Source organism: Myodes glareolus, chromosome 18, assembly GCF_982192425.1.
Source record: "Myodes glareolus chromosome 18, mMyoGla1.1, whole genome shotgun sequence".
Lineage (NCBI taxonomy): Eukaryota > Metazoa > Chordata > Mammalia > Rodentia > Cricetidae > Myodes > Myodes glareolus.
In genome coordinates this window covers 61,701,376-61,727,002 of record NC_142043.1, presented here as the reverse complement: position 1 = coordinate 61,727,002, position 25,627 = coordinate 61,701,376, and the positions used below count along the sequence as shown (strand labels likewise).

Below are 25,627 nucleotides of genomic sequence, written 5' to 3'. Positions count from 1 at the left end.
CTTCTTTGCCCCAGAGGGCAGACCTGGAAGGACAGGCCTGCAGGTTGCTGACAGTCTCTATGCCTTGCAGGCCTCAGAAGAGTATATGGCACGGCTCAGATCCCAGCGGGCGCAGGCTGACGGAGAATTACTGTGAGACATGGCGGACCGAGGCCAGTGAGGCCACGGGTCAGGCCTCCTCCCTGCTGTCAGGCAGGCTGCTGGAACAGAGGGCTGCGAGCTGCCACAATGCCTACATCGTCCTGTGCATCGAGAATAGTTTCATGACCTCCTTCTCCAAGTAGGACCTCTGCCAGTAGCATGGTGGACAGGGAGGCACAAGGATGGACACAGTGCAGGGAGCATGTGGTCAGCGCCCAGGGCCTGGCTGCGATACGATCCTGTAGAGTTCACATTTTATGTAATCCTCGAGAAATAAAAGGAAGCCAAAGAGTATATTTTTTTAAACATTTAAAATAGACTTCCTGCTCTTCCTCTCCCACTTGAACTGGCCAGGCTGGTATTGCAGATCTTCCTCCATGCTTGGTGGAGCTCTAGGGCGAAGTCAGGCGGTAGCTGGGTGTCAGCAGGGGGCTGCCCTAGGGCTGTGGCCCCAAACCTGCTGACTTTCTCTAACCTGGCATCTTTCCATGTACAGAGCCTTTAAAAGGCAGTCTCATGTGCGTGCTGGGGACAGACCCAGGGACAGCGCAGGGCAGCTGGGACTTTTCTCTCAGCACCCAGTGGCTGCCAACTGTACAGGCAGGCACCTGCTCACCCAGGTGCTAACTGGGACCACCCATGCTGATTGGTGGGAACCACCTCTCCTGCTTCCCCGTCTCTCCAGTAACAACACTCCCTGCCAGCAGCAGGTTTCCAAGCTTAGGACTCACTGTGATGACCGGATCTGAACCCTGTCCCCTGTCACTGTGTACAGAGGTCAGGAGTCTGGTCAGACTTAGCCTCATGCTCATTTTGCTGGGGGCCAGAAGTGACATGGGGCCCACTCTCAGGCTTGTTTCTCAGACTGGCCTCTCTGGTGACCCATGAGATCCCATCCTGAGTGGAACCGAAGCCCAACCAAGGTCAAGAGCCAGGTTCTGGGAGCACCCTGTCCTTGCTCACCAGCCCGAGGTCCACGAATCTTGCAGCAGCTGCACAAAACACTTGTCTGGCAGAGGGACATGTGTGCTCAGGGCCACAAGTGGCCAATCATAGCCACTATACCTTCCTCAGGCTCTGCTGTCCAAGGATGGGGACAAATCCAATGGGGCTAGTTCTGTGATTCTGTGTGATATGAAGCCATTTCATAGAGGCACCAAATAAAAGTGACCTTTTATACAGACACTTGGTTTATAGCTGCCTTCCCTGTTACGAAAAGGACAAATCATCCAAAATGAGACCTGGGAGCCTCTGTCCCTGCGCTTCCCAGGTGGAGGCCTGCAGAGGGAGTACAGGTGAGTGTGGATATAGTCATGTGTACGTGGATACGGGCCTCTACACATACATGTGAACAGGCAAACAGACATACATGTGTACATGTGTATGAATACATTGGCATACGTGGTCAGGTGTGTATATGCACATGTTTGAATGGGTATACAGAGACTAGGCAGTTATACACAAATGTACATGGCTGGGCACAAAGGTGCATAGGCATACAATGGCATGTGTGAATGTGTGTGTTGTGTATGTGTATGGTATACAGAGGTGTGCATGATATGCCTAGTTAGATGTCTGTGTACATGTGTACAAAGGCATATGCAAGTGTGTATATAGTATATACAAGGTGTGCAGGCATACAATGTATTATTGCACAGATGTATACAAATGTTGTCAGTACCCACCACCTGGTTTCCAGCAGTGCACACAAAGGTGACTTCAAAATCATGACAAGGAGGCTTAGAGAGATGGCTCAGCAATTAAGAGTACTTGCTGGTCTGGTAGGGGACTAGCGTTCAGTTCCCAGCACCCCCATGGCAACTTACATCCCATCCATCCATCCATAATCCCAGTTCCAGGCAATCTGACACCCATCTCTGCCCTCCACAGGCACCTGGCATATATGTGACACACACACACGTGTGTGTGCACGCTCAAGAAAACACTCACATGGATAAAATAAAAATAAATCTCCAAATTTTTGCTGAGATCTGTTCACTGGGCCCCAGTCCTACCTCTTGTATTCACTATTTTGTCCTGACTCTAAGAGACTGTGCTTGCCAAACAGAGAAGGCCATGTCCAAAGCCTCCAGCCAAGTGAGGGCTAAAGAGCTGCAGGCCAGGGTGGGCAGGTGCTGCGGGGGAGGGCTTTTGCAGGGAGAGGCTCTGAGGATGGATGCCAGCAGGTCCTGTCTTGCTGCCCTGGGTGACACTGGAGGAAGGGCAGGTATAGCAGGGGTGGCCACACACCATCTCTGCCTGTGGCAAAGGACAAACCTGTGTCCATCAGTTGTGTCCTACAAGATCCCCAAGCCCAGGAGCTGGAGAGATGGCTCAGAGGTTAAGAGCACTGCCTGCTCTTCCAAAGGTCCTGAGTTCAATTCCCAGCAACCACATGGTGGCTCACAACCATCTGTAATGGGATCTGGTGCCCTCTTCTGGCCTGCAGGCATACACACAGACAGAATATTGTATACATAATAAATAAATAAATAAAAAGAAAGAAAGAAACCCCAAGCCCAGAAGGGATGGAACTAGCCCTCCCCAGCAAGGCTCTCAGGGTGCTGCGGCAGACGTGAATGCAGCTGGCCCAGTGTTCTCACAAACCGTCACTAGCTGGATGTCTGGCCAGCCCTGCTTGTAGCCTCTTCCTCAGCCCAGGGTCCCCAAGATGACCTTTCTCAAATGGACCTTTGGGTAGGTCCTAAGGCACAACTGACTCAGCAGCCCCCATAATCAGCAATTTGGTTCTCTGCTGAGTTGGTCAGCCAGAACGGATATGGCGTGCATGCCCTAGGGGTGTCAGATCTAGCAGTGGAGCTGGAGGTCAACTCAAGGCCACTGAGGGCCTACTCTCTGCAATGTATCCTTGCTTTGGCTGAGGCTAATCAACCCCTTACTCCAGCTTTTCACAAGAGAAAAAACCAAAAGTAGCTCTCATTTTAATGTCAGGGTTTTTTTTTTATTTTTTAAAAAAATCAGATAGTCATCCAAACAAGCACCTCCGATGATGGAAGTGTGACAGAATAGCTAGAGGCCAGGATATAGAAGGACCAGCACCCTGCAGGGCCAGCGTGCCTTGGCTGCTATCTGGGCTACCTCACTAGCCCTGGGGACAGAGATAATTTGTCCTGAACTTCCAAGGGCTAAGGGCAAGCTGGCCTGGTGGGCACAGTTGACCCCAATACAGGCTCTTCCTGGCAAGCAATAGGCAATTCAGGTTCACAGTGGCCTGGCATATGGGTCCCATAAAGCCAGGCAGCTGCTCTTGAGTGTTCCCAACAGGCTTTGGCCACAGCTAAAGCAGGAAGTAGGCTGGGTTTAGGGTCCTCAGAGGCTATCAGTAGGGACAAACTATTGTCCCTCAGTTAGAGCAGGTGGCTCCTAACGTGAATGCTGTGAACATTCTGGGGGTTCATGAAGGCAACACACTGCCCACATGTCTTGGGCAGTGGGACTCAAGACAGTACAGTCTTGTCTTGGCTGGTTCAGGATGGAGGTACATGGGAGGGGTTGCTTGAGTCAGGAGTCCGCCCCGCTGAACTGGGATGAAGCCAGGAAGGTCAAGATGGGTCAGGCCTTGGCTTCAAGTCTCAAGCCTGCCATGCTGTCCTCCACGCCATCCTCTGCGAGTAGCGGTGGTGCTGAGGGCTGTGGTCCCTTTAGGCCTCCATCCTGCACGCTTAGGGCCTGCACAGAATTCTCCAAGGGACTCAGCTCCTGGGGCAGGGGCAGGGGCTGGTGGCGCCGCCGCCGGCAGTACCTCAGGCCGTCCAGCGCAGCCCCAACAAAGCAGATGATGGAGAGCACTAGGAAGTACATGGCGTAGATAACGAACTGAAAGAGAGAGTTTGGGTGACCTCAGGTTTTGTACCCCCACCCTTGCCTGCCCTTGCCCCATCTAGGGGCAAGGTTCTCCATCATTCAGTCACCAGGTGGCCAGAGGAGTCATAGGCTTTGCCCAAGGGCAGATACCAGGGTGCTTGGTCCCTTGTCGTCGGTCAACTACAAAGGGTACCTAGCACGTCCCCAGGGATTTTGTCTGACATATGTCTGACATCTGTGTGGTCCTCGGGGACTGGGCCCCAGGCTCTAATGCATGAAACTGACTTTCTTGGCCACCAGGACAATGATCCAGGGCTGCTTCTCGGTCCTGGCCTTAATCGAAACTGGGCACAACCTTGACTTGCACAGCACAGCAGTGACCAAGAAGAGCCAGGCAGTCACGGGTCATGCCCCTTCCTGAAGGACCAGATATGTCCCTCCCAGGGAGGAACCTAACTACTGCCAAATGTACATGAAGGTCCTGGAACTTGCAGTGATCCAATTGGAGGCAGGTGAGTATCCTGAAGCCCCTTGGGATCCTTTCCTAAAAGATCGCATTTAGAGTAAACCAGAAATGACTCATGAGAGACTTTTGTTCCCAAGAAGACAGGATGGACATCCTTTCCCCATTCTTCCCGTGTCAATCAAACCCCTGCGTGCTGTGGGCAACACTCACTGGGGGTGGGCGGAGAAAAGCATCAGCCAGCTAGGCTTCAGGATCCATTAGACATGGCAAGTGCTGGCTATTTCTCTTTGCTTCATGGATCTTGGAACTGAAGCAGTCAGAAGCCCAGCATAGCTGCTTTCTCTACCCACAGAACCAGCACAGATAGAGCCCAGCTAGAGGGCAGGTACCAGGACAAGGTACATTTCCAGGCATTTCCCTCAAAGCCCCTGACCCTACTACCTCAGGCACAGCAAAAATCAAATGAGGACCTGTGGAGTGGGGCCGGACAAGACTCCGGGGAAGAAACTTGCACCCCACTTCTCACCCTTGTCCTCACAACGTCAGCATTCAGGGTCAGTGACTAGACCCACCACACACACACACACACACACACACACACACACACATACCTGGCAGTTATGAGGTATTTGCTGCCCTCTGCACTAGAGGGGACCGCATGGAATTGACTTTATGACACTGAACAGAAGTAAGATGTCCTGCCCGTGGGCAGTGAGGGGCCCACCGTGGGAGTTAGAATTACTCTTCTACCCAAAGGGCACCAACCAGCACTGCCAGGGCTGTGAGGATAAGGCGCCCTTAGCCTCAACACACAACACGGAGAGGCCTTTGACCTCTGCTGCAGCTCAACACATCCGAGCTGCAGACCTCACACGGAGGCCTCTGAAGATACGAAAACCAGTCGGCAGGGACTGAAGGCATCTGAGAAAGATTTCCAGAGCCACCATGAAATGGGTCGGCAAAGCAGCAACAATGCCCCAGAAATACAAAAGGGGAGAAGGTATCAGGAGAGATGAGAGATGGAAGAGGAATCAAACACTCAGGCCAAAGAAGCAGAACCAAGAGGAACTGATGAGAGAAGGGCTCATGAAAGAGGAGGAAGAACTCCCCCAGGAGACCCCACAGCAAACAAAACCAGCAAACAAAACCCTGCCCGTCCTCGATTTCTCTGTTTGCTTCTGCTTTCTGCTCAGGTGGCCTTGAACTCATGATCTTGCTGCTTCAGCCCCCTGAGAGCTAGCACCCACCGCAGGCCTGGCTTATGTTTTCTACGTTAAATTTGATGGTGAAAAGTGTAACTGATTAACATTGTCTTATGAGATTCTGAAGGTCTACGTGCAAAACATCAGGGCAAGTGGCCTGTCAACAATAGAGGGCGCGGTGATGCAGCTGCCACACGATACATAACCGGTAGTGCAATACATGTGCAGTCGCCAAACACCAGCCTGCTATTGGCTCCTAAAGAGACCGACAGCACAAACTAAGTTCTGCTTTCACAAGTGGATTCAAGGAAAAAAAACGCAAAGTAAAAACAACCCATGAGAATGGCTAATAGGGAAAGGTAGCATCGTGTGCTGATGACGGTCTGGGGAAATGGTTCTCATACCCTGCTGGTGGGATGGGGATGACCCCCCACTGGGAACCCTCAGGTCCACTTCCGGGCTCTCATTCCAGAGAAATAAACCCTACATTCACGCCAAACCTAGGAAAGAACTTGTAATATCCAAGGACTGAACACAGCCCATAGTGCTTCCGAGGCCAGCGGCTATCCCAGGCACATGGACAGCCTGCAGTAATTACAGGAACCATCTGCCCTATCTCAGAGGAGAACAGAGCCGCCGCCTGCCCGGGAGAACACCTATCTTGAGGGCTGATAAGAGAGTAGCTATAGCTATGTAACAACTCTAAGGGTCCTCGGCGGTGTGTGTCTCTGTGTCTGTGTCTGTGTCTGTGTGTGTGTGTGTGTGTGTGTGTGTGTGTGTGTGTGATCTTCTGGATTCTGTCTGAACATCAGCATCCTGACTCTGATGCAGGAAAACAGAGCACAAGGCACCTGAATTGCTGCATGATTTCTCGGTAGGATGAAGCCAAACTTAAAAAACAGAGCAAATATTGAGGCTGGCTCTCAGCCACAGTCCAGCTGGTTCTCAGTGGTCTCCGGCTCTGGTCCCACTGCCTGGACTTCTGCCCTGGCCCTTGTCTGAACTCAGGGCATGAAGGAGGAGAGGGCAGAGCAGGAGACTGTGTCTCTCTTGACTATGAACAAAAAACCCAATGCTTGGAAGGAAACTAGCCAGGGAAAAGCCAGTACCCGTCTCACGATCTGACTGGAGGATGCAGGGACTAAAGCCAGAATGCCCCTCGTCCCTCATGGGGTCCCCTGATATAGTCTGTGCTAATGAGTAGGACTGACCAAGGGCCCCCAAAAAGGGAAGGGATTCTCTTGTGGCCCCTTCCTACTGAGCCCCGTACCCCATTCCTCTGAGGCTCATTAGCAAGGGGGCCTCTTGCAGGGCAGCTGGAATGGGTGGGGGCATAGGCAAGAGGAGGAACACAAGGCAGCGCTCGTCTCTAAGGTCCCACCCATGTGACTCCCACAGTCTGAATGAGAGGCAGGCTATGGAGGGAGACGGGAGACGGAAGGGGCACACCTGCCTTCGAGGCCAGTGACTGAAAGACAAATCACATAAGCGTAAGCTGGGGTCACACTAGGTTCCCCCCGGGGTTCTCTGGATGGCTCCCCCCACTTGATGAGCCACTACTCACCAAAGGACAGAGACAGTCTCCCCCAGGAAGAACTTACGCCCTTCCAAGCCAGTGAACTGTTTCTTAGCCCAACCCACCCAGGACCTCACCCAGTACCGTGAGTCAACCCAAGGTTCCTGTGTGCCCAGGAGCAGCTGGGTGGTAACGGGGAATTATGTCCACTTCTCAGTCTGGATCTACCACCCTATGGGTCAAGGAAAACTTGCCTGTTCTGGATTCAGCCAGAGGGGGTGTGCACCAAGGAATTTAGCCAGGCTGGAGCAGATCCAAGCTTTACATGGCAAGACTCTGGCATCCCCACTTCAAAGGTCTATTCAACTCTTACCAGCCAGCTTCCCAGTGGGATGGTCTGTTCCTGCATGTGCAAACACCTGCTCCATCTGTGCCTCCTCATTGGCCAGCCAGACTCAGTGGCAAGGCTGTACCAACTAGGGATCCTCAGTGGGTTGGGACTTCTTCATGACACACACCAACCAACCTTGGCAGGCCTCCAGCCAAGGGAAACCTGGGCTCCAGGAAGACCAACCAGTTTTCACAGGTTGCTAAGACACTGCCCAGCCACAGCCTGGGGCAGTCCCAAAGGAGCTCGGTTACCACCCCTTCTCATGTTACCAAGCCCATTTGGCTTGGTAGATGCCCAGTTCCTCCATCACGACGCCTCCCTCACAGAAGAAAGATGCTCAGATACAAAAAAAAAAAAAAAAAAAAAAAGCTGGCTGTGGTGGAAAACTGAAAGTATCCCAAGAGAAGTCAGTAGGCCAATGCCACCTGATGCCAACTCCAACCAAGTGGCTCGGCCTTAGCTCCCTCCTGGATATGAACACTTCAGATATCATTCAACCTGGGCTTAAGGCTATCAGGTCTTGACGTGTGAGATAAAAGGCAAGGAACTGTGACGGTATACTTTCAGTGACATAGGCCCAGGAAATGACATTCAAGATCTGATAAAGACTCCTCAGAAATGGCTGACAATTCAGTCAACTTTGGAGGCCCAGCCACTTGGGGGCTAAGTCCCAGAGGTCCAACCTGGACAGGAGCAGAGTAGAGGCTCATGGATAGATAAAAGTGGCTAACCTTGCCACATCAAATGCCCCTGGAAATGTGAGCCTCTCCCAACAGTCTCGCTCCCTGCTCCAATGTGGCCACATTCTGTATACTCCCGTGACAATGGATCTGTGCTCCCTGAGAAGGGATCATAGAACATGGATGTCAGGAGGCCTTGCCATGGCCACATAATGGATTCCCTCCCCCAAAGGTGAAGACTGAAGATGGGGCTTACCTGTTTCCGAACTTGGAGGCCTAGACCCCGTTTGTCGGAGACCACGAGCGTGATGACGGTCTTCAGCACGGTGGCGAGGAATGTGTTGATCCCAAAGACCAAGGCACAGAGCTCCTTAGACAGGGAAGACGCGATCTGAAAACTGAGAGGGGAAAACCACACTGTGGCCAGGTGATGGCTGGCGCACGCCTTCAGTCCCAACACTCGGGAGGCAAAGGCAGAGGCAGGCGGATCTCGGAGTTTGAGGCCAGCCTGGTCTACCGAGTGAGTTCCAGGACAGCCAGAGCCACACAGAGAAACCCTGTCTCGAATAAACAAAAACCAACCAAACAAACAAAGAACCCAAAATATACTCAAGCTACTCAAACTCACTGAGTAGGACAGGGGCAAGAACCAAGTCAGACTGGGCACAGTGACAAAGGTCATTCATTGTCATTCACCCAGCACAGGAGGCAGAAGCAGGTGAATTTTGTCATTCCTGGCCAGTCTGGTCTACACAGTGAGACCCTATCTAATTAAACAAACAAACAAACGAAGGACACAGAGCCAGGGAGACTCCTCATCTACTCAGGGATACACCAACGGACCAAGTCACACAACCCCACCCACCACCAGACTCATGGTTAAGTTCCTGGATACACAACTCTAAAATCCCCATCCACAACCACCAAGTCCCCTACCCCAGCCCCAATCCAGCACACCCATGCACAGCACTGCTCCTGGTCCCAGCCTCTGCCTACACCCATCCACCAATGAACGGTAGCTGACCCAGGGTAGGAGTGGGGCTCAGGACGTGTTTAGAGAGACTGACTCCAGGAGACTGGGAACGGGAAGGTGCTCTCAATTCAGGCGGCGGGAGTATGTGGCCAGAGAAGTAAGTATGCCAGTGGCTGTGGCCAGAGAATGTGAGCAGGCTGTCCAAGGAGGGAAAGTGTTAGAATTGTGCAGCCCTGGGAGGTAAGAGCCAAAGTCTTTCCAGAAGGGGTAGAGGATAGGGAGGCAGAAGAAGGCAAGGGCCTGTGTGTGGTGTGAGCACACGGACATATGCTACGCACAGTGCAGTGCCTGTGTGTGGTGTGAGCACATGGACATATGCTACGCACAGTGCAGTGCTAAGTACATATGGTGTATAAAATCTGTGACTATCTATCTATCTATCTATCTATCTATCTATCTATCTATCTATCTATCTATCTATCTAGCCTGTGGTTTGCTAACCCACATACATGGACACTGTACACATAGATTGTATGGTGTCAGTGCACATGGAGTGGATGGTGTATGTGTGTTGTCTGTTTGGTGACATGCGTATATGTCTGAGAGTCTATTTTGGGTTTCTTTTAGACAAGGTCTCACCATATATCTGGCTGGTCTGGAACTCAGAGGTCTGTTTGCCTCTGCTTCCTGAGTTCCGGGATTAAAAGCGTGCACCACCACACCCAGCTCTGTAAGCATGTTTGATGCCTCTGTGGCATGAGCTGAGTGTGTTCTCAACACTCAGCAGTGTGTGCTCTCTCAGTTCCAGTCTGGATAGGGTCTCAGGAAAAGCATGCTAGTGCCATCCGGAGAGATCACCTGCAGTCAGTACCAGCAAACTCTGCAACAGTGTTCAGAGGAGCTGGGAGAGCACATGGAGCAAGCCCAGGAAAGGGGCAGGCCAAAAGCAGCAGGAGGGATGTCGGTAAAAAAGTGTAACAGGGTCTCCAAGGTGAGGATAAGGGACAACAGGAGAGGGAGGTGGGATGCTAGTCAACTTTAGGTGGTCTATGGGTCAGCAACACTATAGAGGGGTTCGGGAAGGACTGGTGAAGATGGGAGGGTACTGGGGGAGGTAGCGGACCCACTGTCCTTATGGGGGTTGTGGGGCCCAGGAAAGCCAGTGCTGTAGACACAGCCGAGAGTGTCTAGACGGATTAGACCTCCCACACAACTGTCCGCATTGCCTTGTGCTCCCCAACAGAACCTTCCAGAAGCCTCTCCCTATACCATCCTACTCACGTGGCAATGGGCACAAGGAACTGGTAGGCCCCACGGAAAAGCACGTAGGTCACGTAGAGTATCCAGATGTTGTTGTACATGATAACCATACAGAAAACCAGCCCAGCCTGGATGGCTATAACACTTGCGATGACCAGCTTTGACCACAGAGTCCAGCGGATCTTCACGAAGCCCGCGGAGAAAGACATGATGGCGCCTGGAGGTAGAAAGCATCAGCCATGGCTGAGCTTGGGCAAGCAGAACCATGGGAGAGATGGGTAGGGATTCAGGCTTAGTTAGGGTGGTTCTGGAAGAAGGGCAGGGTGGGGCAAAGCACAGGACAGCCTATGTTGGTGGTCTAGCTCAGGGCAAGGGATAGGGCTAGACTACAGCTGGGAAGGGCAAGGGGCCTCCAGCGCATACTCAGCAACGTGGAGGCAGCGTCTACGGCGCCATTGTAGTTGAGCTTTGAGTCAGCTTTTCTCCACAGGACATGCGTGTAGTAGGAAATCAAGTAGTAGCCAGCAGAGTTGAAGACCCACCAGAGGCACCAGAGGCGCAGCTGGGGCTGCCGTACATTTTCCACCAGCTCACGGAGCATGCCCACCAGGAAGGAGTCTTGGCACATGCCCAGCACTCGCTCCAGTTTCCCGGGCTCTGGTCGCACAGGGCCCGGGTGCATCTGGTCCAGCTCACAGGGCGAGGCTCCTCGCCCCAGTGCACTGCGGTTGAAAAAGAGGCTGTGCTTAGGTCGCTTGAGGAAGAGGGAGAGGCCCAGGCTGAAGATGATAAAGCCCAGGGAGATGTAGTTGAGGGACTGGTATCCCAGGGGCCACAGCACCTGGCCCAGCACAGAGCTGGTGAAGACCCCCAGCAGCACGGCTGTCCTTGAGTAGCTGGCCATGCGCTGGTAGCGGGAGGGCTGCACCAGGGAGAAGATGTAGGAGGAGTAGGCGATACGGGAGGCCATGGTGATGCTGTAGAAGACTTCCATGAACTGCATGTGTAGTACAGAGTTGCCTAGCAGCAGCAACAGCCAGACACACACAAAGCTCAGGCATTGCAGGACCAAGATGGGCTTGTATCGCAGGTAGTCTGTGAGCAGGAAGATTGGCACCAGCACGGCCATGTGAGAGTAGGGCAACACCGGAATGATCTCATTGGTCACCTGCAGGTAGACAAGTACTGGCTATTAGTGACACTGGCTGCTCCACTGAGTTCAGTAGAGTTGGCAAGCCAAATTCTATCTTGCCCCTGTCTCCCTAATGATGACAAATGTACCTTCCATGTCCACCCCCTGGCTGTTCAGAATCCAAGCGAGTCTAGGAACCAAGACAGTCTACCAGCCTAAGAAACTGCAGGCCCCAGGCACAACCCACAGAAAGCAGGTAAACTGTGGGAGAAACCACCATTCATTGCATGTGAGTCATAGTAACCCCAGCTTTCTGACTGGCACTCTTCTTAAAGCTAAGTAGAAAAGAGTACAATGGCCAGTACACCCCAGTACAGATTTCTTCAGTTATTTACAGGAAGAAAAGGAAGAGCAAAAGAATACTAACAGGATTGGGATGGGGGTGGGGGAACACAGCAGATAGCTAGGGAGGACACAGGGGAGGGAAGTAAGGCCGGGGGAGGACACCCCATAAGGCAGAAGTGGGCATGCTACCTGCAAAATCCAACCTTCACGGCCTTCACCGAGGCTAACTTCTGGGGGCCACCCTCACCTGGCTCCTGCTGTGGCTCAAGATGGGGGAGCTACCTGCTGCAGGGCGGAGGTCAGAAGGCATTGTCTCAGATGCCACATTGCTGCCTGGGGAGGTGCCAGGGCCCAGCAGTAGCTTGGGAAGACCAAACCAGGTGCCTTAGGCCCCCTGGATGCTCGGCAGGGAGAGCCTCCATCTCAGTGAGGCCCAGATGTCTGCCTGACCTCTCCCTGGGAGGCAGACATGCTTGGCACTTCCCCCTAGGCCAGGATGAGCTTCAGCAGGGACCCCCTTAGACCTCACTTTAGATCTGGCTAATGGGCACATAGGGGAGCCAGATGGGCACTCCCAGTCTCCCAGAGGCTGGGACTCGGGTCCCAGTGACTTTCACGCCAAGGCTAACTCAGCTCAACCACTAGCAACAAGGACTCAAAACAGAACCTGGGTCAGTATGTAGGGGCGGTCTCAAGCAAGATGGATTGCTGACACCCCCAGACCAGCTGCAGGCTACCTCAGGCAGCTAGGGAGCCAGACCTCAGAGGCTTCTCTTCACCCTTCTTCATCTAGCTCTATCAAAAGACAGCATGAGGCACAAGTTCAAAAATAAACAGCTTCCAGGTCTGCTAAGATTTAAGCTTATTAGCAAAGTTTCAATAGGACCCTCTGTTCCCGTGGCTGAGGAAGAAGAAAATGCCTTCAATAATCTCTTTACATAAACAGCTAAGTCCCTGCCGGAGGCAGGTGCCAAGCAAGGTGGGGCGTGGCTGGACATGGGCTCTCTCACCAGGACGGCCGATGAGCCACCCTGGCAATAAAGGTCAGCACTCCTTCATTTGCATTCTTCCTCGTTCCCAAATCAGGCACAGGTTTCCTCTCTTGGAGCCCGGTGACATGTAGTCTGGCTGGGTTAACAAATCAAAGCCAAGTACCTCTGTGTGCTCACCAGAGCAGGTGGGGGGTTAGGGTGGACCAACTCAGTCTCTCCGGCCTTAGTCTCCCGCAGCCTTGGCTGCAAATATATATCAAACCAGGAAAGAACTCCCAGACCACACCGCTACTCCCCTACCCTCCGATGACAACATGCCTGCGTGATTGTGAAGTTATGTTGCAGGAGGTAGGGTGTGATGAAGCTCTCCCCAGGCCGCAGCTGCGCCATGAAGCCAAAGAAGCAGAGATAGAACACGAGACATCGCCAGGACTTGAGTTCACGGTCCTGCCTGGGATCCTCGCATGCCTGTTTTTCTGCCGCCTGGCCAGTGGGCACCATGTTGCCCAGTTCCTCATGAGACCAGGTGACCAAAGATGGCACTCCACCTGGAAGGAAAAGTCAAGAGTCTGAGGTTAGCAAAGGAGCCCACAGGGACACTCTAGTCCCCAATCTCTCAGCTGAGACCCAGTGCCAGCCTTGGGTGGCTGCTGGCCCCACACTCAAATCGTCAACCGGCTCTGGCAACCTGAGAACTACTAGGAACCTAATCCCTCAGACCAGGCCAGCACAGCCTCCAGGAGTCTTCAAGCAAAGCCAAGCCTCAGCCCCACATAGTCCTATTTAACGATTAATCAAAGTCACGTAAACTGATTATCTTACTTTATTAAGTAAATGAATAACATTTAAAATCTAGGTTTGGGAGCACCTCAGCTTCATTCCAGGGGCTTGGTAGCCTGTGGCCCTACAGGTCTTAGGAACAGCTGGCATCAGTTGGTGTCGATAGTGACAATTCTAGCGGTATCCTGGGCGTAGCGAGGACAAGAGGAGGGGGCTCTGCTAGGCTAGGACACCAGGGGTGTCCTAAGACACAACAGGGAGGTCAGTGGGGGTGGCTGTGAGTATACATATCTGACATGCATTCTCCCCATAGCAGGGGAATGCAGTTCTAAAAAACACTTGTCATAAGAAGGAGGGGCAATGGGGGAGGCAGGAGTTCACCGGGAGCTTATAGCCACCATGGGCAAGGCAAAGCAAGCTCTGGAAAGGATTGTGGGACAGAGTAGGAGCTGATCTGTGGGACTCCACAGTTCTCTGTAGGACTCAGAGAGTGAAACAGACCGAAGCCTGAGGAGGGGGTGGAGCTGACGCTCGGATGACTACAGGCTTCCTCCCAAAGGCAGGTGGGTCCAGCCACCAGTGGCCTGTCCAGTTGCTGACCCTCTGACCTCACGCCATACAGGCCCAAAGCACTCTCAAGTATTTGTGGTGCGTGAGGACTAGCCTGTACAGTGTATTTTTCTCTCCCTGATTCTGTTCTGGACACAGGCTGCTCTGGTACAGGTGGTCATTGCCAATCTCCTAATGGAAAGGCAGCAGCAGCATCCCCTCATCAGGACCCCAAGTAATCCTGGTTCATTTGTACAGCCACATCTATACCATATGTTCATATGCTTCAGGCTTTCTGTATAGGGCACTGGTGTAAGTCAAAAGGGAGTGATCATAAAGCTACATAAAGCTATCCTGCTCCTGGAGTAGAGGGTGGGAGTCGTATATAGGAGCTGGGGAGCTAAGATAGGTTGGTGGTGTGTGGTACAGAGTAGCCAGGGGGGGGGGGGAGGAACTATACTGATGGCCTGCTCCTCTACAACAGGTTCCTCACTACAGTCTGCTCCAGGAAGTATCTGCAGATCCGGACTAGGGTAGAACCCTCTCCAACTCCTGAGCAGAGGACAAATAAGACTCTCTTGATGTAAGAACTTTGGGGGTTCAGATTCTCAGTCCACGGACCCTACACTAAGACCTAGGATGTCCTCTTGAGTTCCCACAAAACACAGAGGCTCAATAAAGAGAAGGGACCTGTGGCTCCTCAGTGCGTGCCGTCCCCACTGGGACTTCAGAGTTATACCATGCAGCTGTAAGGACTGCCCAGGATCCCTTCCTGCAAATCCTGTTTCTGTGATAAGGCAGAAGCTGGGTAACACCTGGGCCCCTAAAGAAGCAGGGGTTTGTGGGTTTGCTTGCTGGGAACTGCAAGGAAGGGCAAGCCAGGGTGCAGAATTCCAGAGGTCCAGAAGGCAGGAATGTCTGGGAAGATGTTAGGGCAACAAGTGGCCCCGGAAGCTACAGGGCCTGGGACAGGACTCAAATGGAAACAAGCAGCCAGGCAGGGGGCCTGGCTGGAGAAGACACAAACACAGGCTCCGGCACCTCAGCTGGACAGACTGACCTCTGTCCTGCTTGGCCTCACTTTTTAAAACTTCCCCAGACCTTCACAAAGAGCCAAGGAGAGCAGAGCACCCAGGAGGTTCAGCCCTTGGCATTGACCCCTGCAGAGAGGCCAAGGCAGGTGCAAACAGGGCTCAGCCATTCCCCAACACATAGTGCTAGGGCTGGCCAGATTAAACAACTGTCCACGGCAAACTGCATTTGGTCAACCAAAGCAGTCTCTAGGCTAAGTGGTGACCAGGAATGTAGCTAAGTCTAGGACTCTGTGCCCAGTATGGGCTTAGGAAGCCCCAGGAATTGGTCCTCATCGGAAAGGTGCCATCCCCAGAGCTGAAAGGAACATGTTTACTTGGTGTCCTTTGGTATCCAGGACAGCAGAAGTTATCAGACACCATTCAAGAGCAAATTCCATATTATTCCATACATCTAGCTTCATAGACTCCTGAGGCTTCCACACCCAGGTGGATGGGGGTCGGAGCTGGACACCGTGAATTTATCACGGCCTTACCCAGGGGTCTGTCTGAAGATCTGGCTTCAGAACTTCATCAGGTGCCCAGCCACAGCTGGAAGAGGATCACTCCGAGAACTCCTGTAACCCACATGACACGAACATCTAGGATTATCAGATTGGCAGAGCTGCACTACCCTGACCGGTGCTCAGATGAGCAAGTGGCTCCCGTGCTCAAAGCCCAAGAAATGGACTCCTGTGTGTCCTCTGAGGTCCTGAAAACCCCACCTACCCACCAAGCCCACACTCAGATCTGTTCAAGGGGACATGACCCCATCACAGCAAGATCCTCTGAGATCTCAGGGACTAGCCCAAGCCTCGGGGCTTCTATTCTCAAACCACAGGACTGACAAGGATGTGCTCACAGGGGACACGAAGACATCTCCTATAATCTGGGGAAACAATTCCAAATCTACTGTTCAGTGCCTTCACCTTAAACACCTGTTCAACAAAAATGTCTACTTGCCTGGTGACTAGGAATCAGGGACTGTTAAAGCCCCGGACTGTTACCTAAGCAGAGACTGCCAGTCGGTTTATTCAACTCTACCCTAGGTAGCATCATTTCTACAGAGTCAGTCGGGCTATGATGCAATGCCTCCCCTCTCTACAGCAGCGCCCAGGTTGCTCTCCCTAGCAGAGCTAGGCTCAGCTCAGACAAAACCCATCCCGAGAGGCAAGATGGGAGATCCCGTCATGGGCTTAGCTGAAGAAACTGAATGTAGAGGGAGCCACGCAGGCATGACAGCTGAACCTGGACTCCATATGCTATACAAATGCAGTGTTGCTTCATAACCTGCAACCTCTTCCAGGCAACTGAAAGAAACCCTTGGCAGCCCTGTAGGGCTGTGGTATAGGGGAGGGGCTTGACACAGTCCTCTCTGAGCAACCTAGCACCTGCACGAGAGAAGTCCAGGTAGGGAGTGTGGAACACATCCATTCACAAAATTCTTTCCACGGCACCCCAAAATCAAAATGAAAGCAAAACAGCACCTCCATTTTGTCTTAAAACAGGAAGGTTTATTTTAATCTTGGAAGGCTCATGTTAGGGGGGTGGGGAAGCCCTGTTACTCCCATTGCAGAAGCTGAGTGCTGAATGTATCTTTGCCACAGGCTCTGATGCCCAGAATCAACCCTTGCCTCCGCCCATTCAGAACATAGGCCTCTCTGAAAGAAGTGGGCAGGTGCAAAGCAGTCCCTTGTTGTGGGGCACATGTGGCTCTTCTAAGTGTCTGTCTGTGTTCTGCTTAATCCATCTGGGCTGCTTGGGGTTCATGTCCTCAAGTCTCCCTAGGAGGAGGCTACTTCTTTAAAGTCAGGCAAGCAACTGCGAAGATTTAGTCTATCTTCACTGAGGGAAGCCACAAAACAACTTCCTTGATGGCCTGCTTAAGTTCTGACCCGCATACTGAAGACAGGCAGGTCGGGGCTGGGCGCCTTCACAAGGGTGAGCAGTTTTCATGAACATGGTTTATGCCCAGGCTATTAGCCAGACTCCTCGAGAGTTTTCAACAGGAATGTGGACGGAGTCCTGGGAATGACTCCTGTCACAGAGATGCTGGAAGCACAGCAAGGGCTGGCTGCAGGTGGCTGTGCAGGCTGCAGGAATCTCTTGTTCCAAGGGGAAGTTGTTAGAGCTGTCTAGTGCCTAAAACCTCTAAGCTAAACAATGGGGCTTGGAGACGTGCCACGTACCAGGCGTGGGCAGCGGGGTTTCCTTGCGGACAACACGTGCTCTAAGGCGGCTGGGGCAGGCGCACATGGTGATTCCTAACCTCAGGAAGGTACTTCAAAGGCAAAAGAAACTCGGTTCCAGAGGGATGACGAGAGAAATGGCGCTCAGAGGTCCCACCAGGCAGCCTGGGGAATTTATCCTCGGGAGCGTTCAGCAACTATGCGCCCAGGGTGCCCGCCAGCACTCAGACTATTGCGCTGGAACCTAGGCTTCCAATGCTGAGGTCCTCGCCTGTGCTCGGCATTCACACAAGGACTCTGACACCCCACAGACACCGGCCCGCGTCCCGCATCCAACTGCCCCTATGCATCCTAAAGATCTCTCTGCCGGTCTTCCACCCAGCAGACCCCGCACGCGGTTTTCATTCACTCGGTGGGCTCTAGGTACGCCGCCAACCTTGCCCGGAGCTTTTCAGTCCCTCAAGCGACCCCCTAGTACCCTGCAGTGTAGAACTCAGCCAGAGACCCGCTTTCACCGTCAGGAAGCCTGAAGGACCAGAACCGCGCCTTGTGCTATCCCGTTGCTCCCCAGGCACTCACAGTTTGGATCTGTGTCCCCAGCTCTGCACACCACAGGCCCGAACCTGATTCAGCCAGCAGCGGCAGTCTGGATCGCGCACACGCGCGCACTACAACACCCACAAACCCGCGCGGGCCCGAGGGCCGCATGGAGGTGCGGGACTACTTAGCTACTTAGACTGACACGCCCCAAAGGCGTGGCCACGTGGCGAGACGGGGGCCTGTAGCCGCGGAACTACTAGGGGGCGGAGCAAACACCTGGCCACACCCGCAGCGACTTCCACAAAAGAGTCGTGCATGCGCTCTCCACGCTGCGCCGTTAGTCACAGTCTAGATCATGTGCTTCTCAGTGGCTTGGACGACCCGCGGCGCGTCGGCCAGCTTGTACGCTCAGACTCCACACTCTACACCTCTAGACTCCTTGCCCCTTCAGGACGCTCTCCCTGCGTCCCCTATGCAGTTCTCCATCCCCACGCCACCGCTCTCCACACAGCGCTTCTTCCCCACCCCTCCCCCACCACCCCCGACTGCTCTTCACCCGACCCCTCGGCTCCAGACCTCCTGACCGGTCTGAGCACCAAAACGAGCCCCTTACCCGGCTGGACTGGGTCGTGGCTCACAGCAGACTGCCGGGGTTGATCTAGCGCTGAGCACAGAGGTGACTGCCGGGCTTAGGCCCGAGGCCCCTCCCCGGATCCGCCCCTGTCCCTGCTAGCTGCAGAAGTCTGCTCCGGCTCTTTCAGGCTCGTCTGAAACTCGTGCCCGGGGTTCACCTGCTAAAGTAGTCCAGGGATCTGGGCACTGGCCAGCTATGGACTGCGGGCAAGAGTTGCACTGCCTGCACCACCAGTGCACGCCCCTCGTTTGGGTACCGATGGATTGTGCTTGGTTGTGCAGGGAGACCCCAAGCCCAGGAACGGAGCATTTGGCGCTCACTCTCTCTCTCTCCACACACACACACACACTACCCATCTTCAATCAACCAGACTCTGTTAACAGGGACAGAAGAGGCCTAATTGTTTTAGGTCACCGACATCACCCTTGCCCCCATCCTCTGACATCCCCGCCCCTCCCAATCCCCTTCCTGCAAGGATACGAAGCTAATAATCAGCAGATGGAAGGCCGCTGGCAGCTTGGGATGAGGTAGGAGGGAGCGGGGCTCCACAAGCCAGCCTCGCTCTTGATGGGCTTTGGTGGAGTACTTGTGCAGGGCAGGGGTCACAGAACAATACCCATTAGGAGCAAACAGGGAGGGACATGGGTCCATAGGGGAATGACTGATCAGCAACTCTGGCTTAACAGATCCCAAGAAGGTAGGATGCAGGGTGGTTAGATGCACAGGTCACCTGTGGGTATGGGGGTCCCAGGTATGGATGGCTACTCTTCACACCAGCGCTGCTCCTCCCCCAGCCAATGGCGGCCACGCCCCTCTGGACTTGGGTCCTCAGTGGTACTTGCAAACGTACTGGCCACCTAGTTACTGTACAAGAGTAACTCAACCTTTGAGCCCAAGGCATTGCCTAGGAAGCTAGAATGTTTCTCAGGTTAGAGCTGTGGAAAGCAATGGTGGTATCCTCTCTGCATGTTGGCAGCATCGATGCATGTGTCCTGGAGGCTGCCATGCTGTTTTGGGGAGTACTGTAGAAGAACTTTAGAACTGGGCTAGAAAAGCCATTGAGCTGGGCAGTGGTGGCACAGGCCTTTAATCCCAGCACTCGGGAGACAGAGACAGAGGAACCTCTGTGAGTTCGAGGAAGGGCACCCCAGTTGCAGCAGAAGACCCCAGCGTTTTGAAGACGTCAGTGCCACAGGATGGTCACCAAGAACAGTGGCAGTGGATGAGTGGAGCCAGCCAGAGCCTAGAAGACAAACTGTGTGTGCTGCAGAGGGCAGAGTCAGAGACGTGACCTTTTTGAGGAGTCTGGAAGATCGTGAGTGAACCCCAGACATTGGACGTTGAGTTATTTATACTGTTGGAGTTTGGTTTTGCTTTGAGTTGATTGTGACCATCCCCTGGTTTTTCCCCCTCGGAGTGAGAAAGCATTTATTTTTGGTTTTACAGGAGCCCGGAGTGCCAAAGGGCAGCCAGATGGCCTTCAGCCAGTGGAGAAGAGGAGCGTGGGGAGGAGTTGAGTCCCACTGCCATATAGGATCAGGGGCAATGGTCAGTTTAAAGCATATCCAGTAAGGGGGAAGGGAGCTAAGGTGACCATCCAACCTTAGAAAAGTGAACCCTGGGCCTAAAGTAGAGAGCCGAGGGAGGGGTGTATGGAAAAAGAGACGAAGAGCAGAGAGGAAGCGCTTGGGGTGTATCCAGAGCAGACAGTAGAACCCTAGGGGCCTGGTGCTATGTGTTGGAGGAGCATATGTACCATCTCTGTGGCCAGGATGAATCCCGAATGCCTTAAAGGCAGTGGGATGTGAATATCCCTCCTCCACAGCCCCTGCTTCAGTGACATGCGGCTGCTGGAGCAAGGCTTCAACCAGCATATGGACATGGGCACACGGGTCCACAGGCCTAGGATGATCCTCTATCAGCACTGGCATGGGCATGGGGACAGGAAGAGTAGGCAACTATTTCCTCTGCCTGGGAGCTCTACACTCCCAGGTCAGTGAGAGCTCAGGATAGTGTTTGAGAGGCCCTAGTGGAACAGAGACTCCCAAGCTCATCTTAGGAGATTCTGCTTTCCTATTCTAGGCAGGTTATCTCAAACTTGTCACTGTGGATGGTGTCTCTCATTCTCAGGATGGTCTGAGTAGGCACCTTAGGAGACCTGCTACCCACTTCCAAGCCTCAGGTCCCCTTAGGGAGCCTCCTCTCTAGCATAGGTTTGGATGCTTTCAGTGGGGAGGAAAGGCATATACTAGACCCCGTCAGCAAGGAAGGAGGGTAGAGCAGGCAGCCTGGTGAAGAGCCTGCTGTGCTACACACACACACACACACACACACACACACACACGCATGCACATATATATATATATGCATTCATACACCTCTGAAGTCCCGAAAGGTGATGTGTGGGGCCTTCCTTGTCCCTGGACCCTCAGCACAGCCTTGGTGCCACTTCGGGTTTCAGCATCCAGGCTGGCCTGGACAGGCCTTTCCTCCACCCTTTTCCTAGACGTTAATCTATCATCTCATTTCTGGCCAGCAGCTACCCGGGGAGAAAATGAGAGGAGACTAAAGTGGTGAGCCTTCAGAGTTCAGTCCTGGCCCTCTGGTCAAGTGGTCAGGTGCACTTTGGAACGTGTGATGCTTGTCTTTCCCCGATACCACCCTTCGCCCTCTTCCCTCGTTCTGTGGGTTCCTGGGCTCAGGAACTTCGTTTCTTGTTGGTTTGTTTGTAAAAATGTTTTGTTTTTTCTAGACAGGGTTTCTCTGTGTAGCAGCCCTGGCTGTCCTGGAACTCAATTTGTAGACTGTAACATGAGGGCCGGCTTGTTGGGGTTTCTGTCCCTCCTGGTACCCCAACAGCCGGCAAGCAACAAAGAAAATCACACACAGGACTCCATAAGGTAATAAACTGATTGGCCCATTTGGTCAGGCTTCTTATTAGTTCTTATGACTTATCTTAACCCATTATTCTGATCTATGTTAGTCACACGGGCTCAGTACCTTTTTCAGCTGTCAGCTTACATGTTGCCTCTTCGGTGGTCTGCACAGGAGTGGCAGAGGAACTTTCTTGCTTCCCAGAATTCTCCTGTTCTCATTGCATCACCTCTACTTCCTGTCTGGTTTTCCCGCCTATACTTCCTGCCTGGCCAATCAGCGTTTTATTAAAATATGATTGACAGAATACAGACAATTCTCCCACATCAGTAGACCAGGCTGGCCTTGAACTCACAGAGATCCTCCTGTCTCTTTGACTCCCAGGTGCCGGCATTAAAGGCGTGACCATCATGCCTGGCCTAGGCACCTCTCGTAATGCCGAGGAGTTGGTCTCTGCTGGTGCCAGTCTTATACTCCTCAGAGCCACCTGGGCCGGGAGGGGTTAACTGGGAGCAGACAAGCTATTAAGGTGTGTCCACACTGAGCCGTTAGTAACACGTGTTCCCTGACTGCTTTTTACAATGTGCAGTTCAAGTGTGTCTTCACGATACAGAATATGAAGGTGCCCGATCTGTCCCGTTATCCCCTATGAGAATGGGATGGTTTATTCTGAGCCAATATGAGGGACCATGGCTCAGGAATGCAGACTCGGGCTGCTCTGAATGACACGTTCCAACATAGAAGCAGTCGCGTGAACTTTTATTCTCACAGAACAAAAGGAAGTCATAAATCAAGGCATTTTCCAAACACATCGGGGAGGGAGGTGACAGAAAAGCAGGGACGTCTCTGCTTTAGGCTTCAAATGCTGTCCGATGACGTTTTTAGCTGGGGGCTTGGCGGAAGCTGTCAATATATTCTAACGGGGAATCCTGCAGAAGAGGGGGAGGAAGGGTTGTAGGAGTCGGAGGGGTCAGGGACACCACAAGAAAACCCACAGATCAAATAACCTGGGCTCACAGAGGTTCACAGAGACTGAACCGCCAACCAACCTGCATGGGACTGACCTAGGCCCTCTGAATATATATGACAGTTGTGTACCTTGATCCTCTTGTGGGACTCCTAACAGTGGGAACAGGGACTGTCTCTGACTCTTTTGCCCGTTTTGAGGACCCTATTCCTCATACTGGGTTGCCTTGTCCAGCCTTAATACTAGGAGAGATACCTACTCTTATTCTAACTCAATATGCCATGTTTGGTTGATATCCATGGGTGGAGTGGATGTGGGGGACTGGTGGAGAGGGGAGGTGGGAAGAGGGATTTGGAGGGGAAGAGGGAGGAGAAACAGTGGTCAGAATGTAAATAAAATTATATATATAATATATATATATTATTAAATATATAAATATATATATGTGTGTGTGCATATATATATAAATATAATATATATATATATGCACACACACATATTCTAAAGGTTTTACTTAATAATCTAAAAGGTGTTGGGTCAGACACAGCCAAGGGCAATGGGCTGCTATTCAGGAGACTAAACATAGCCCGAGATAAATTGGCTCCAGATCCGCAACATTCCAGAGCTTTGCAACATTGAGGCTCCAATCAGTGGATCAGTCTGGTGAAATCGCCAACACAAGCACGTGGGATGTCTTGGCTTTTCTGAAAACTACAGTTCACAGCGCAAAAATCCTAATGAGTCTATTGGCAATCCCAGGACTTGGGAAGTAGAGAGAAAAGGGTCAAAAGTTCATGATCGAAAACAAAACAAAACGAAACTAAATTCTGGGCACGGGAATGCACACCTTTAATCCTAGCCCTCAGGAGGCAGAGGCAGGGGGATCTCTGTGAGTTTGAGGCCAATTTGGCTTATGTAGTGAGTTCCAGGAGAACCAGGGCTGTGCAAAGAAACCCTATTTCAAACAAACAAAAGAGTTCACCTTCAACCCCAGCTACACAGCGGTTTCAAGGACAGCCTAGGGTTACATGCAACTGTCTCTTAAAACATGGCAATAGAGACCACAGTACAAGAAAGGTGTTTGTAAAGGACTGGCTCTCAACAAAAGCATCTCGCGAAGGAAAAAGACAGTCTTGAGATGTCAAGGAGTTCAAGAACACCAGAGATCCCTGTGGGAACAGAGTAAACAACGGGAAAACGGGAACTCCACGGCCGGAGCTCACACAGGATGCCATCCCAGGCCCTGTGGGGGAAAAGCAATGCATCTGTATTAACAACTTCAGATGAGCCACGTACCAACTGCTCATCAGTGAGCCAGGAAGAAAAAGAACCAGGCAAAGGCTGGATCCAATAATCTTCAAGGTCGTGCACTCCGTGACCTAAAGACTTCCCATTAGGTCCCATCCTTTGAAAGTACCATCACCATTCTGTAATATCATACTGGGAACAAAGCCTTCAACGCACAGGCCTTCAGAGGACATTCAGCATCCAAACTGTTATGCTATGTTCTGGGACCTCATCTAGAATGCCGAGGGCAAGAATCCTTCCTTTAGGCAGGCATTCAGAATCCAGGAAGTGAAGAATTATCAGGCAGACATCAAGGGTACCAATAAATGAATAACAAAGCAACCCACATCTGGGAGAAAATAGACATGCAGTGCATATATACAGAATATGTAAACAGCCCTCATAGCTCAAGACTAGGAAGATGAGATGCCCAAATTTTAAAATAGGAAAGATCTGTGCCAGCAGATGAGCTAAAGGCACTTGTCACCAAACCTGACAATCTGAACTCAATTCCCAGGACCCCGATAGTGGCAGGAGAAAGCTGACCACTGTGAATTGTCTGCTGACCTACACACGTGTGTTGTGGCAAGCACATATGTACATGCGTGCACAACACAATAAATAAATGTAATAAAAATATGCAAGATTTCAACAGAGGGGTAATGAGCTTGTGAAAATATGCCTGATGTCACTATCATTCATCACCGATCAATGGGGACCACAGTGTGTTCTCAGAAAAGGCTAATGTTTAAAATCAGACGATGCTAAGTGCTGGTGAGGACTCACGGCAGTCTCGGGAGTGAAAGCGGTACGTCTGTTTTGGAAAGAGTCCAGTGTGTACAACCCCCTGTCCTGCACACACAGGGAGCAAAACATGTTCCCACTGTGCTCATGCACACAGGGTTGTCATATTTGAATTCAAACTTGCTGACAATTAGCCGCAACCCAGGCATGCCACAGGAGACAGAGGACAATCCCAATGCCTCCACGGTGACCAGAGCACTGTGTGATTTCTCAGTGTTACTGTCTTGGTGTCAGGATGCCAGGGCAAGAGTCCCTCCTGGGTATGATGTCCAGGGGCAAGGTCCTGTCGTGGCAGGAAGTCTGTGGCTAGCAGAGGATCCTGGGAGGGCTTAGGTGGGAGCCCTCTGACAGGCAGAATGGAAAGGGTGTGAGCATTAGTCACAGCCTCTTTAATCAACAGTGCATGCGGCTCTTGTCTGTGAACCACACCTCAATAACATTGATTTTTTTTTTTTCTGTTCTGCTGTACATGGGCGAAAGGCCTGGGGTGGGGGCAGATTGCAAGCTCCTCTCTGTCCTACTGGATTCAGGCCAACCCAGCCATGAAGGAGACAGCAGCAGGAAGCTGGGTCCTGGGAGGCCATGGGTGGTAGGGACAGTGGCCAGCTGGATGGTGATACTCTGGCCTTTGGTCACAGGCGGAACACAATGTCCCAGAGTCAAGATGTAGGGTTCAGGTCCGGTATGTTTCAGTCACAGAGATTTCCATGTGAAAACTAAAAGGAAAACTAAATGATTAATTTTCTTCAGCGTGTTCTCTGGTGAGGAGCATCAGCAGTGTGACGTGGTCTCATGGCCGTTAGTCTATAGCAGAATGCTGCTCTTGTTTGATTTCCTCTGGTCCATGACTCAATTAGACAAACAATTAAAATATTTTCAATGTAATAATCTTTTACTCTGTGCACACATGCATGTACAAATGTGTTCCTTCTAATGTATTGACAGATGTTGACACTGGGTATCTTTATCGCTCTCCACTTTTTAAAAAAATGTATTTTATTTATTGTGTG

The 25,627-nt window shown here is 52.1% G+C and overlaps 2 protein-coding genes across 9 annotated transcripts in view; one reads left to right on the top strand and one right to left on the bottom strand.

Annotated features, from left to right (window-relative positions):
* Col18a1 (collagen type XVIII alpha 1 chain) overlaps positions 1–1,326 on the top strand; it is a 61,365-nt gene extending 60,039 nt beyond the window's left edge. For all 4 annotated transcript variants that reach the window (XM_087898273.1, XM_087898272.1, XM_087898271.1 and 1 more), the window contains exon 41: positions 71–1,326. In XM_087898273.1, the coding sequence (XP_087754399.1) occupies positions 71–284 (214 nt within the window). In that variant the 3' untranslated portion in view covers positions 285–1,326. The remainder of the gene's footprint in view (positions 1–70) is intronic.
* Positions 1–21,808, bottom strand: part of Slc19a1 (solute carrier family 19 member 1) — a 28,188-nt gene extending 6,380 nt beyond the window's left edge. The window contains exons 1-6 of one of the 5 annotated variants that reach the window (XM_085679769.2): positions 21,686–21,808; positions 13,242–13,471; positions 10,878–11,622; positions 10,476–10,671; positions 8,478–8,619; positions 3,079–3,978 (exon numbers count right to left, since the gene is read on the bottom strand). In XM_085679769.2, coding sequence (XP_085535895.2) covers positions 3,715–3,978; positions 8,478–8,619; positions 10,476–10,671; positions 10,878–11,622; positions 13,242–13,424 — 1,530 coding nt within the window. In that variant the 5' untranslated portion in view covers positions 13,425–13,471; positions 21,686–21,808 and the 3' untranslated portion in view covers positions 3,079–3,714. Of the gene's footprint in view, positions 1–3,078; positions 3,979–8,477; positions 8,620–10,475; positions 10,672–10,877; positions 11,623–13,241; positions 13,472–17,989; positions 18,247–18,664; positions 18,818–21,685 lie in introns of those variants that run through there. The other 4 variants (XM_048451407.3, XM_048451406.3, XM_048451408.3 and 1 more) reach the window with 4 other exon arrangements.
* Positions 21,809–25,627: the final 3,819 nt, after the last annotated feature.